This window comes from Astyanax mexicanus, chromosome 22 (genome assembly GCF_023375975.1).
Source record: "Astyanax mexicanus isolate ESR-SI-001 chromosome 22, AstMex3_surface, whole genome shotgun sequence".
Lineage (NCBI taxonomy): Eukaryota > Metazoa > Chordata > Actinopteri > Characiformes > Acestrorhamphidae > Astyanax > Astyanax mexicanus.
Window position 1 is genome coordinate 35,379,056 of NC_064429.1, and position 14,604 is coordinate 35,393,659.

At 36.8% G+C, this 14,604-nt stretch overlaps 3 protein-coding genes across 8 annotated transcripts in view; all 3 read left to right on the plus strand.

Moving 5' to 3' along the window:
• piwil2 (piwi-like RNA-mediated gene silencing 2) overlaps positions 1–2,795 on the plus strand; it is a 46,284-nt gene extending 43,489 nt beyond the window's left edge. For all 5 annotated transcript variants that reach the window (XM_049470568.1, XM_049470570.1, XM_049470571.1 and 2 more), the window contains one exon: positions 2,181–2,795. In XM_049470568.1, coding sequence (XP_049326525.1) covers positions 2,181–2,337 — 157 coding nt within the window. In that variant the 3' untranslated portion in view covers positions 2,338–2,795. The remainder of the gene's footprint in view (positions 1–2,180) is intronic.
• galnt9 (polypeptide N-acetylgalactosaminyltransferase 9) overlaps positions 1–14,604 on the plus strand; it is a 334,018-nt gene that overhangs the window by 291,323 nt on the left and 28,091 nt on the right. The gene's annotated exons all lie outside the window — the stretch shown is intronic.
• slc39a14 (solute carrier family 39 member 14) overlaps positions 11,826–14,604 on the plus strand; it is a 45,495-nt gene continuing 42,716 nt past the window's right edge. The window contains exon 1 of one of the 2 annotated variants that reach the window (XM_049470598.1): positions 11,826–12,038. The gene's annotated coding sequence lies outside the window, so the exon portion shown is untranslated. The remainder of the gene's footprint in view (positions 12,039–14,604) is intronic. The other variant, XM_049470597.1, reaches the window with a different exon arrangement.

The following is a 14,604-nucleotide window of genomic DNA, read 5'->3' on the forward strand; positions in this document are numbered from 1 at the left end:
TCTCATGTATACACTGAGCGTTTACCATACATTACCCAAAACGTGAGCGGTGTTTATATGATTTACCCAGTAATTCACAAGTACAATTGAGATAGGTAGGTGTATGTTTAGAACAGTTCTTTTTACACTAGTTAAAAGTAAAAATCAACTGGACCTGGACTACACACCTCTGTGTGCAACTATAGGTTTAAATAGGATCTCCAGTGGATTTTGCTGATTTTTACATAGACTTTAACGGTGCTTTCACACCTGAAAATCCGGACCGTGGTCCAAACCAAGGTTTATATGTTGCTACATTGTATATATTTGGTCCGCTTATTTTTGTTTTCACACTGCAGTTTAGGGAGCGCACAGAAGACCTTGGTTTTAGATGGACATGCGTCTGGCGTTGGCGTGTTGTTAATTAAGGATAAGGATAAAATGAATGAACAGATTCATTTTTTCTCCTTAGTAGAGCTGCTGCTATTGTGGTTTTTATACCAGCAGCAGCAGCAGCATCTTCAGGCACAGTACTCTAGATTAGTTCAAATTCACCAAACGAACGTGCTCATCCTGAAGCAGCTGTATCCACGGCTCATTTTTCCTGCTTTTCTGGTTATTTTGAGAGACTACTGACTGCAGCCTGCAGGAAGGTGGAGTTGGACGTCCAGTGCATCCAGCTCCGCCCACTTTGTTAGCATCATGTTTTAGCTCCGCCTCTGAACGGAAATAAACAATGTACAGTGCAGTTAGAGGACTTTAAATATAATGTCCCGCGTCGTCTGGCTTAAGTTTTCTATACACTACAAGCTTGCGAGACTGACGAGGCGTGGCGTGGACAAAGTGGGTGGGACTGGACGCGCTGGACGTCCGACTCAGTCTTACCGCAGACTACAGTCAGCAGTAGTTGGTTATTTTTCTTCTTCTGCTGCCGTTGTTGAGGAACGCTGCTCAGCTTCCTGTGATTGGTCCGAAAGTTGGAACCATCCAGAAAAGCGCTTTCACACTGCAGGAGAACCGGTTCAGAAGATCCGGACCGAGACCACCTCTCTTGGTCGGACCAAAAACTGGTCCTTTGGTCCGGACTGTGGTTCGCGGCCCCTTTCACACCTGATACTTTGGTTCGGACCAAACTGAAAAGTCTGAAAGTCCAGACCAAACGAGGCAGCTGTGAAAGCACCATAGGACTAGGTCAGTGGCTGAACTGTACTTAGCCGGGTTAAAACACATGTTGTTAAAAAGTTCAAAAATGTCTTTATTTTTAAAATGTTTCTAGCTGTTGTCCGTCTCGCTGGTGTTGCAGAGCCAATCAGAGGCTATTTGCATGTATTAATATATTCATGAGCAAGAGCCAAAATTCTATTGCACAAAAACATTTAATATAATGTTACATGGCATATTTATGTCCAATACACAGTGAAGCATACATGTGGGTAATACATATTAAAAATGTGTATATGTATGTATATATATGTGTGTGTGTGTGTGTGTGTGTGTGTGTGTGTGTGTGTGTGTGTGTGTGTGTGTGTGTGTGTGTGTGTGTGCGCGCAAAAATATGTAAGTAAGTGTATGTGGCTGTTTATATTGTTACTATATTCTTACATTCATGTAAACTTACTAATTAAAACGTAAAAGGTGGTGGTTTTCCTTTTCTATTTGTTGCCTTTGGGCAACAGTATATAGATAACTTATTTTGTAAGGGCCATCATAATGAAGCAGCTGTGATTCAAATATTTTAGCTTATTATCAAAATATATAAATAGTCTGACAAAAAACAGTTCCTAAAAATTGTATAATTTATTTATTTTATTATTATTTTTATTTATTTATTTATTTATTTTATTTTTATTTTTTTCCAAAATATAATTTATATTGAAAATCAGTGATGGGTAACAGTATGTAAATTACTTCTCTTGTTTAGGGCCATCATGTTCAAGCAGTGGTGATTTCAAATAATTAGCTTATTATCAAATTGTAAAAATGGTCTGAAAAAACAGATCACTAAGAAAAAAATCTCCCTAGTATTAGTATTATTATTATTATTATTTTTTTTTTTCATTTTTATTTTATTGATTTATTTTTTCCTCCTTAAAAATATAAATTCTATTGGCAATCACTTTAACACTGATCGGTTAAAATGCCATAACATTTTAATTTTTTTCTTTCTACTTTTCTACTTTTACTTTTTTTTTTACATTCAGGTTGACCTTCAAAATGTGCCACCTGTACTGGAACTGGCCTGGAACTATCCGGGTCCCAGCACCGTGCAAATACGCCCACAAACTGGCCTTCCTCTCGGGCCAGTACCTCCACTCGGAACCCGCCATCCAGTTGGCCGACAAACTCTACTTCTTGTAGACGAGATATTAGGAAAGTTGTTAAAAAAGAAAAGCACTTTAGTTATTTATGTTCTTATGCTCTTGTTACGTTCTTAAATCACTGAAGATCCCTTCAGAGGAACCAGTTACGCTTTTAAAATAATAGTTTGATCTCGGAATAATAGAATGTATAACGTCGGCTGTGATAAAGAGGGCCAGAGCTTTTTTTTTTTTTTTTTTTTTTTTTTTTTTTAGTTCAGTTTTAGTTTTAAAGTGAAAAAAGAATTCCCAATATGCAGGTTTTTGTATGCGTTTGTTCATATCACTTTTTAAAAAAAATCATAATTTGTTTCGTTTTTTTTTTTTTTTTGGGTTACTGTAGCTGAGGAAGAGGAGTCAAACGTTGTTCCTGTGCTGATTTGCTGTATCAGTGTTTATTTGTAATGTTGTTATATAAATAATAAATCCACACTTTTAAAGATTGTGGACATATCTGCTGCTGTTATGCTCTCGAGTCTTTTTTTTACTGCGCCTCCAGCGGTTCCAGGTGTAGCGTGGCCAAGCTGCAGGTGTTGGTTTCAGGTGCAGGTGAAAATGATTATCTCCTGGTCCCTAAACTCTGCACTCTTTTACTGTATGAGCCTCATGAATCCTGGAATTGTCCTGATGGAATATTCCTGACAGAAGTGATTGAATAACCTGGTACTTTAGTTTACCGTATTTTTTGCACTACAAGGCGCACTTAAAATCCTTTCATTTTCCCAAAAATCATTGGTGCATCTTATAATCCGGTGCACCTTATGTATGAATTCTACCAGTCAGGTATTAAGTAGCAGTAATGCCACTCTGCTGAAGTAGGGCTGTGAATTTTTGGGAATCCCACAATTCGATTCAGAATCTGTTATTTGGGTCACGATTAGATTTTTTTTCCGTTTCTTTCAAATCGGTTGGATTTCTTTTTCTTTATCCTATATAGTTTAGCAGTGCAACAACAAACACCGTTGCACGACACTACACACCCCTCTGTAGCCTAATAGGGAGAGGCAGTAAGAGCACTGTTAAAGAGCTCCGCGGTACAGTAGCTGAGCTCTGCAGGACAGTTAAAGAGCTCCGCAGTACAGTAGCTGAGCTCTGCAGGACAGTTAAAGAGCTCCGCGGTACAGTTAAAGAGCTCCGTGGTACAGTAGCTGAGCTCTGCAGGACAGTTAAAGAGCTCCGGGGTACAGTAGCAGAGCTCGGCAGGACAGTTAAAGAGCTCCGGGGTACAGTAGCAGAGCTCGGCAAGACAGTTAAAGAGCTCCGGGGTACAGTAGCAGAGCTCGGCAAGACAGTTAAAGAGCTCCGGGGTACAGTAGCAGAGCTCGGCAAGACAGTTAAAGAGCTCCGGGGTACAGTAGCTGAGCTCGGCAAGACAGTTAAAGAGCTCCGGGGTACAGTAGCTGAGCTCGGCAAGACAGTTAAAGAGCTCCGCGGTACAGTAGCTGAGCTCTGCAGGACAGTTAAAGAGCTCCGCGGTACAGTAGCTGAGCTCGGCAGGACAGTTAAAGAGCTCCGGGGTACAGTAGCTGAGCTCTGCAGGACAGTTAAAGAGCTCCGCGGTACAGTAGCTTTACCCCCCAAAAAAATGTTTTTTGAAAAAGTGAGAATCGATTCTGAATCGTTCAATGTTAGAATCACGATTCGAGCTCAAATCGATTTTTTCCTGCACCACTACACTGAAGTACGATTGCTTTCTCCGTGAATTCAGGGAGGTATGTGAGGTTAGTTTTTCACACAGGCGATGCCATTTAAACTGGTGGATATTCTGCAGGCTGCCTTGGTGCGCCATCACTCTTCCATTCCTCCAGAGTTCAGTCTTTACGCTTCCTAGCAAACTGAAGCTGTTTTTGCTGGTTTATCCTCAGAACTGATAAGATTTAGTCTCTTTAATTTCTTCTTTAAAAGAATTCTCTTCACTGCATTGAACTTGCTTGGGAAAGCTCTTACTTTCACTATTAAACATATGAGCATATTCTCCTACACACAGAAGGACATGTAAATCATCCATCCATCCAGGTAAAAAGCAATTCTAATAAATCTCCTTTATTTAATGAGAGGACCGGCCTGAGAGGGGTACAGTAAGCGTAATATAGCTCAATATATTTATTTAGACAGTGGCCAGTACACTAAGCAACATACTTTGCAGCAAAGTGTAAATACGGTATTGCTAAACAAACAGCTAACTAGGTAGTATCTTCTATAATCACACAGTCCCACAGCTAACTAGCAAGATAGGTAGCTATAATTTAGCTAACTAAATTACTATCTCAGATTCTACAGTAGTAATTATCTTCCACACAGTCTGGCTGTATTTATAAATAATTGATCTAGTGTTCGTGTTTGAAGCTCTTTCTGAAATGAACAGAGGAGCTTTATTTATTTATTTAGTTAGTTTAACAAGGTATATCTGGACATTGGCGTAGGAACCGGGGGGGATATTAGAAAAAGGTGGATTTGTCCCCCCCAAAAATAAAATGGTTTCGCTCAGATCAGCTGTACTATTAATGAGGAGACAGGTGATCGCTGCGTAAATGGGAAATCTCTTAATGCCAATCACGGAGCCGGTTCAGGAATTAAGTTTCGCCTCTCAGTAGAAACAGCCAATCAGCTTGCTGGTTTTGCGGCGTGCGCAGGAGAGTGTTCTAGTGGGGGGGAGCCCCTCCCCCGCTGCCAGATTAAGCAGCGCGATCAGGATGCAGCAGATGATTTTAAACCAGATATGAATATACAACGATTTTTCTAAGAGAAAGGTAACGGTAGGCTAACCATGTAAACTGCTATGTTTCTGATAGCTGGTTAAAAATGCTCAAACCAACTCTGCGCTTAATAAAATACAGCCTGTGACAGTCAGTTAGCTTAACTTTGGAATTAGCTTAGTTTAATAAAAACAAAACTATATAATGTTCAGCTTACCCTGTACCTGACTAGCTAATAACTATTTAATTTTCATTAATTTAGGTAACTAGTCAGCTAGAAGCTGGATGAAGATAATAGCTAGAATTTAGTACAGTACTTTATGTTGGTGGTTTAAAGCAGTTTCTTAACCCTGATCACTGCCCTTAAAATTGTGTTTCCACCAGATCCAACTGATTAGCTAATAAACAGTCCTTTACTGAGTTTACCTGTTAAATAATAAATCAATCATGTTTGTCCAGCAGTGTATTAGACACATCATACCACCACTTACTTTATTATCAGAGAAAGCTCTACAATATGCAGAACAGTGGGAGTATGCAATAGAATATGTAAGAACAGGGTTAAGAAACACTGATCTAATCTGACTTCTGTTCATTTGTAGTTAACAGTAAGAACACATGTCCTGACGTCTAACGTTTATATTAACTTCTGAAAAATCCCTATGAAACGTAAAGTTACATTCTTTTTCATAAAAGGACACCATGATAAGAAGTGCTTTCAGTAGAAACAATTAAAAGTGCGGGACACAATGCTAGTCAGTTTGTAGAAAATGTAAATATACAACATACAATACATAATTAATAATAATAATAATCGGATCTGTTATATTATTTTAAATATTAGGTGATAACTGATCAGTTTTTGTCATATGTATATAATTCAGGCCTTTCACTTATCATTTTTTCAAGCAACAGTAAATGTAATGTGGAGTAACATGTTTAGGTTCTAAAATCACCTTTACTTGGATGTAACTAATAATAAACAGAATACAGAAAAAAAAGATTATTTGAGATTAAAATAATTCCGCAAATGTTTTTCTAGGAAACTAAAGGCTGGGCTTTGGTTCATATTTGCAAATGTGTCCCCCCCAATATCAAACCCGCTCTTACGCCCTTGTATCTGGATATCTATCTTAATTTAATATGTTTACAAACCACAGAGCCCTGGTTAAAGTGATGATTTCTACACCGTTTAAGTGATATTACATGGCCACAGTGGTGAGGTAAATGCCCTGTTTTCAGCTGTTTTACACTCACCTACTCGAGAGCAGCAGCGGAGGGGGCTGTGAGCCGCGTTGAGCGGCTCTGCTGTACTGAGGCGCTACCTGTCACGTGATCTTCGGAGCGTGATGTGATTGGCTGGTTGTTGGCTCGATTGAAGACTGAGGCTGTATTCGGAATGGCATACTACTATACTGCGTACTGCATACTGCACTAGTATGTACTGCATACTACACGCTGCCCAGTATGTAGTATTCGGTACTGAAACACTTTTGATTGTAGTACCCTACACGGTCCTGCTGTGACACACCAGTCAGTGCTCTGTAGTGCTCCGAATTCCTCAGAGTGAGTTGTAAACAGAAAGAACATGAACAATGTCCTACCTTTTCATTATTAAAACTAATGAGATCTGCATACTGTCCAGAACAGCAATTGCTGCTTTTATTTTAGAGTTTAGCAGCTAACCCAATTCTAACAACCAATTAGCAGCAGCCCCCACAACCCAAGTATGTTCCAGTTATATTTAAATATGTTTTTCTATTTATTTTAGTAGATTACTATTTTCATCTATGTAAGTACCAACAAGAAGAAAACATTTAAACAAACTCTCATTCATATTTACACAATCTCAACACAAATCAAACAATTTTATTAATTTGTATTCAAATAATTCCCTTATTTAAAAGAAAAATATGTATTTAAACACAGGGAATTATTTATTAAATCAACAGAACGATTTATTAAACAAAGGTAATTATTTATTAAATAAAGAGAACGATTTATTAAAACTGAGGGAATTTTTTATTAAAGTAACAGAATAATTTATTAAAACTGAGGGAATCATTTATTAAAATAACAGAATAATTTATTAAAACTGAGGGAATCATTTATTAAAACTGAGGGAATCATTTATTAAAATAACAGAATAATTTATTAAAACTGAGGGAATCATTTATTAAAACTGAGGGAATCATTTATTAAAATAACAGAATAATTTATTAAAACTGAGGGAATAATTTACTGCATCAAGGAAAGTAATGGCTCACCGCTGTCGAGACCCTCCGCTGTCCCGGCCGCGGAAAGCGCTCGGTCGCAGCAGCGGTGGGTCCCCGCCGCGGAGAACGCGCGGCCGCGGTAGCGGAGGGTCCCCACCCGCGGAGAACGCGCGGCAGCGGAGAGTCCCGGCGGCGGACAGCGCTCGGCCGCGGCAGTGGAGGGGGCTCGACAGCGGTGAGCCAATACTTTCCAAAATAATTCCCTTAATTTAAAAATATGTTTATTTATAAAATTTAAAAATCTCTCGCACTCGCCTCCATCTTGTTTTTTTCTGAAGCGAGCTGGAGAAGCCAGTCGCAATGCATGTTGGGATGCAGTACACCGCGAAGATAGCTCTCCATGCACACTGCGGAATCGGAGCGGAGTAGTACACCATCCGGGTACCTGTAGTGCACTACAGATTCTCAGTTTGGTCACACACTGCGTACTGCATACTGGCTTTAGGCAGATTTAGTACGCGAGTAGTATGTAGTATGCCATTCCGAATACAGCCTGAATCGATTGCTCATCCTGTGTGTCCCGGATGTTTACAGCGAATTTTGAGCGTTGTATTTTAGCAGTCGAATTTGACAGGTCGAATTTGAGCAACCTGAATTTATTTTAATTGAATTTTTAAAACTTGAATTTTTGCTTTTGAATTTTTTTTTTACATTAAAATAAAATAAGTGAAAATGATATACTGAAAAATTAAAGTGTTTAATTCAGAGGCAAAACAAATCACATGCAATAATTCAATGTAAAATAATTCAGTGCTAAATATTCAAGTGCTTTTAAAATTCAAAATCTGGTGACACTGTTTTACTTCCATAGTATAGAAGCTTTTTCACATCATATATTATACATTTTCTATATTTTAATAACAAAATGAATCGTTAAGCAACAAAATATCTGTTTAAAAGTCTACTCTCAACACTCAAAAAAATGATAATCCTACAAAACACATTTTGTATTTTAAACCTTAAAAATTATCTGAAAGACACATTCCCCAGCTAAGGTAAAGCTTTCGTTGTACATAAGGCAAGCGGGAATGTGTACTTGTAATGAAATCTAGGTAACATTAGAATAAAGGCAAACAGTCAGTTGTTAAAGTCATGTGTCAGAGATTCTTTCTGGTTATTATCTATATTAAACTTGTTTGCAGATGAAGGGAAGGTCACTCACAGATGCAGCTGCTCCACTAATCCAGCTCAGTGCAGTAAATGCAGGTTTCCAGTCACTGGATGGCGCTGTTTCCTGAAAAAAAAGAAACATTACCAATGATTCAGCTCTAAGTTACAGTAACATTTACTGTATTTAAGGTTATATATTGTTTTTTGTTTTTTTATCAGCAACTACATACTAAAACGTTTTTGCTATAACCGATTATTATTAGTCTAAAAACAGCATTTATAATACTTTTATAGCTTATTTGCTGAGTGACTGTTTATGTTTAATGTGTGTGTCTTTTCTGTTTGAAATATCAGTGTAACGGAAAGCAGTGTGCAGATAAAAAATAAATAAATAGGGATAAGTGTGTCTGTCAAACTCAAATGCTTATTTCTTGCTAAAGGAATTAAGCTGTTCTGCCTTAAGTGACCCTGCAGTAGCAACATCACAATTTCATTATTTACTATCATAACACGCCAGTCTTATAGATTTGTACTGTACTTTTCAGACCATTAGGTGCACTTAAAATCCTTTCATTTTCCCAAAAATTATAATTCAGTGCGCTTTATAATCCAGTGCTCTTTATGTATGAATTCTACCAGTCAGGTATTAGCCACTACACTGAAGTACAGAGTTATACAGGAGATTCAGTAAAGTTTCTCCAGCACAGAGTCTGGAGCAGTATTAGCATTAGCCGCTAACCGCAAGTGCTAAATTCTAGCTCTTGTGTAGTTCAGAGGTGAGTATTATCTAACTACAGCTAGCACTGCTGGAGCAGCATTAGCATTACCTGCTAACCACGCTAAGCGTTAGCTCTTTTGCAGTTCAGAGATGAGTATATTGATCTGTATCCTGCGTGTTTACTGTGTTAAAACAACTTATTCTCTTATAAGGTGTACTGTATGTAAGCAGATGAGCACTAAACTCTGGTCCAAACACAAACTTGTAAATTTATCCAGGAGAATGCATGGCGGCCCGACCGTGGCCTCATCTGACTTACTTACTGTAGCTTTCCACGCTCTGCAGCTGGTGTATGTGTGTTTGTAATTAGTTAGCATTTAGCACAACAGCAGCAAAAAAAATAATAGCTAAAAATTAACTGATGAAAAACTGCATCTAAAATAAACCTGGCGGTTAAAGATTATTCACTGAAACAGCAGTGGGGAAAGTCTGTATATTTAAAACTGCAATAAAAAGCAGAATAAACAGTAAAACAGTTCAGTTTAACAAAGTATAAACACTGCTCAGGGGAAGTACTTTAATTTATTTCTAATTTTTTTATACCATTTTTTCCCCGGTTTGCACAGCCAATTACCCAACCCACTCACTAGGACTCCCCCTACCACTAGTGATGCCCCAACACACCAGGAGGGTGAAGACTAGCACATGCTTCCTCTGATACATGTGAAGTCAGACTCCGCCTCTTTTTAAACTGCTGCTGATGTAGCATTGCTGAGTAGTATCACAGCCCTAACGCTCGGAGGAAAGTGCAGCGACTCGGTTCTGATACATCAGCTCACAGACGCAGCCTGGTGCTGATCCACATCACCCTGAGGGCTGAGGGGAAAGAGCACCATCTACTGTACCCACCCAGAGAGAACGAGACCAACTGTGCTTTCTCAGGGCTCCGGCAGCTGATGGCAAGCTGCATGACTAGGATTTGAATCAGCAATCCCTCGATCATAGAGGCAAAAATGTGTCCATATTGTGTTTTCTTTCTTTTTATGATTTCGAAAAGAGGTGGAGTCTGACTTCACATGTGTCTACTTGTGTTGTGGCATCACTAGTGATGGTTAAGAATTTTTTAAATAAATGTCATTAAAAAAAATGTTTTAATTAAATAAATTTCATGTTAGACATTTAGATGTTCGTAATCAGTTTACATAAAAAATATGATTAAAAATGAAATAATTAATATTTAATATAAAATAAGATTAAAACCAATTTAATTTGATTGAAACATTTCCAAAATATAATGAGTCCCTATTTTTTTGTTGATTAACATAGCACATGTAAATTATTTGCTTGTTAATCAAGCAAGTAAAAAGTGACGCTAGTCTTCATTATTTAAAATAAATGTGAATTTTAAAATAAATGTAATTTTAAAAAATATTTTAATCTAATGTATTTCATGTTAGATTTTCTAGACGTTCATAATTAGTTTACATAAAAATATGATTAAAAGTAACATATAAATATTTCATATAAAAATAAGATTAAAAACAATCTAATCTGATCTAAACTTTTCCTAAAACTCAAAATAAGAGTCCTTATTTTTTATTAATTAACATAGCAAATGTAAATTATTAGCTTGTCAATCAAGAAATATATAAATAAGCATCAACTAAAAAAAAAAAAAGAAAGTAAAAAGTGAGGCTAGTCTTCACCCTACTTGTGTTGTGGCATCACTAATGATAGGGAAGAAATTTTAAAATAAATGTCATTAAAAAATATATTTTAATTAAATAAATTTCATGTTAGAATTCTTATACGTTCATAATCAGTTTACATAAAAAATATGATTAAAAATAAGATATAAATATTTAATATAAAAATAAAATTTAAAACAATCTAATCTGATCTAAACTTTGACTAAAATTAAAAATAAGAGTCCTTATTTTTTGATTGATTAGCATAGCGAATGTAACTTATTTGCTTGTCAATCAAGAAATATATAAATAAACATCAACCAAAAAAAGACAGTAAAAACTGATGCTAGTCTTCACCCTACTTGTGTTGTGGCATCACTAGTAATGGGGAACAAATTTGGAAATAAATGTATTAAAAATATATTTTAATTTAATATACTTCATGTTAGATTTTCTAGACGTTCATAATCAGTTTACATAAAAATCTGATATAAAATACGATATAAATATTTAATATAAAATAAGATCTAATCTGATCTAAACTTTGACAAAAAATCAAAATAAGAGTCCTTATTTTTTATTGATTAACACAAAAAAAATGTAAATTATTTGCTTGTTAATCAAGCAAGTAAAAAGTGGTGCTAGTCTTCATTGTTTAAAATAAATGTGAATTTAAAAAAAATGTAATTAAAAATATATTTTTTAATTTAATATATTTCATGTTAGGTTTCTAGACGTTCATACTCAGTTTGCATAAAAATATGATTTAAAATAAGATATACATATTTAATATAAAAAAAGATTTAAAAAAATCTAATCTGATTTAAACTTTTTCAAAATAAGAGTCCTTATTTCTTATTGATTAAAATAACGATTGCAAATTATTTGGTTGTCAATCAAGAAATACAAAAAAAAAGAAAAGAAAGTAAAAAGTGACGCCACACCGAGGTGGGCGTGTCTCTGGGACTTGACACGTCATCGTTGGGGGCGGTACCAACGTCATCATAAAGGACGCTGTGGCCGTGCGTGCGTGGACCGCCGCGCGAGGTGTCCATAGCGACGACAGGGGTCCGCGAGCCGGAGCATCAGCAGCACGTGGACGATTATCAATATACAATAATTAATAAACGAACAAGCAAAGATACTGAGGCGATTATTACATCCGGGGATTTTTGGGGGCTTCTAGAATCCGGAGATACAGCAGGCTGCTGAGAGTAAGTACAGCTTTTCAAAATAAAAGCCCTAATTCAGACTTTTATCGGTTTATTGCGTTATAGCTGCTTTATTACCGTTGTTATATTGTTATATAGTGTACATTAAGCGTTGTAATTAGCTTATACACGTTTTATTTCATTTGTGATAAAGAATTATATGAGTTTTAGATGAGTAGCTGTGAAGTCTCGATAGAATTGTCCGTTCCACCTTAAAATAGGCAGTATTAAAGTCTTGGCGCCTCTGCCTCTTTTAAGGTGGAACGAACAAATCGAGACCACTTTAGTTTCTGAATCAGTTTCTCTGATTTTGCTATTTATAGGTTTATGTTTGAGTAAAATGAACATTGTTGTTTTATTCTATAAACTACAGACAACATTTCTCCCAAATTCCTAATAAAAATATTGTCATTTAGAGCATTTATTTACAGAAAATGAGAAATGGCTAAAATAAAAAAAAAGACGCAGAGCTTTCAAATAATGCAAAGAAAACAAGTTCATATTCATAAAGAGTTCAGAAACAATCAATATTTGGTGGAATAACCCTGGTGCTTTTTAATCAAAGTTTTTTTTTTCATGCACCTTGTCATCATGTTCTCCTCCACCAGTCTTACACACTGCTTTTGGATAACTTTATGCTGCTTTACTCCTGGTGCAAAAATTCAAGCAGTTCAGTTTGGTGGTTTGATGGTTTGTGATCATCCATCTTCCTCTTGATTATATTCCAGAGGTTTTCAATTTGGTAAAATCAAAGAAACTCATCATTTTTAGGTGGTCAGAGCTGCATTTGCCTAAATCCCAATATTATAAGAGATTTTCTTCTAAAATGCTCACTTAAGGTGCCAATATGTTATTGTAAGGGAACAGTATCTATAAAATTAGAAATAGAAAGTCCCTAAAATAGAAAAAGAAGTCCCTAAAAGCAAAGTAAGCTTCTAATGCTAATGCTTAGTTATTGTTAATCCTTAGTGAAAATCTGGAAATCTAAGATTACTGTAAATAAAGCGAAGCGCTTTACTCACACAAATAAAAAGTTTTCAGGACAGAAATCTGTGTAGATTAACATCCAGTGATTGTTTACAATGTTTACAGTTTTGTTTACTTAATTTAACTTAGCTTTACAGGTCAAACCACTCAGCGACGAGACCTGATTATTTGAAGCAATAAAGAATTAGAAGAAAAACATGGTGACACCCCTGTTCCTTACTAGTGTCAGATAACACATAATGTATAATCTGACGCACCTTATGTATAAAAATACACCTTAAAGTGCGAAAAATAAGGTACTAGGTAGTGTTTGCTTAATCAGGGTTGGTTCTCGTTGCTTTAGAAAGTTTGCTGTCTTGACTGTGGTTTTATCGTAGACGCTGTTTAGTACGTAGGGTAAAATACTGAACAGCGATTGTAAGCATTCGTTCAGATTTGGTCCGAGTTCCTGTCCGTCAGCAGCTGGACGAGGTTTTGGCTCTCGGGTTGCCGGTGACCTTCAGAGGAAGAGTCTGTTCGTGTTCGAGTCTCGTCGGCTCAGACTGTTCTAATGAGGCTGTTCTCAAATTCCTGCCCACCTTCAGGAGAACCGTACCCAACAGTGGCGTCGCAAACGCTAACAATACACACTGTACTTCCAAAAGTATTGAGAAACCTTTATTTTCATTGTTACTTTTCCAATCGAGGATATATAAAAAAGAGTTAAAATCCTGATTTCTGGTAGAGTGGCTTATCTGCTTGTCTGCTCACATGGACACTTCTAGCCAGAAGCCACCAGTCACCATCTTTACTTCCCCCACTGTACTGCACTGTCCACTGTGGGTGGTACTATTAGATATCAGCCTTCTATTGTGTATTCCCAGTACAAACATGTACGACAATATGGATGGTCCCACTCCAACTTCTATTGTTCAGCCTCACTCATAAGATAGTACCTCACAACTGATACAGGTTTGGGTGTTCTCAATCAATTTCCAAAAGTAATACAAGATGATCAGTTTACCTACTGCTGTCCCGTGACTTTTTGGTATTCCAGTGTCTCATAGAATCTCATAGAAAAGCGGTAACATAGTTTCCAGTACTGTGTGTGTGTGTGAGAGACATTGTGTTCTTCCTCTGATTGTTTTCCTCACTCTTTCCTCTCTGTGTGTGTGAGTGTGTGTGAGTGTGTGTGAGTGTGTGTGAGTGTGTGTTAGTGTGTGTATTGTCTCTGTGGTAACTGTAACGGTGAATCTGCAGGATATCTCAGGCTGGAGTTTATTTAGTAAAGAGGAAACCTTAGTCGAACTAAATCAATGTTTAGTTTTGAGGTCTTCTGAGTGTGAGTGTGAGTGTGAGTGTGAGTGTGAGTGTGAGTGTGAGTGTGAGTGTTTTTGTGTGTGTGTGTGTGTGTGTGTGTGTGTGTGTGTGTGTGTGTGTGTGTGTGTGTGTGTGTGTGTGTGTGTGTGTGTGTGTGTGTGAGGTTTTTAAGTCAAAATAATGTTAAGGCAAAAATATAGTCCCTAAAGTAAATGTACTTTACTAGACAGACATACTAGCAAAAATAGATGGATGGACAGTCAGATAAAGAGACAAAGACTGA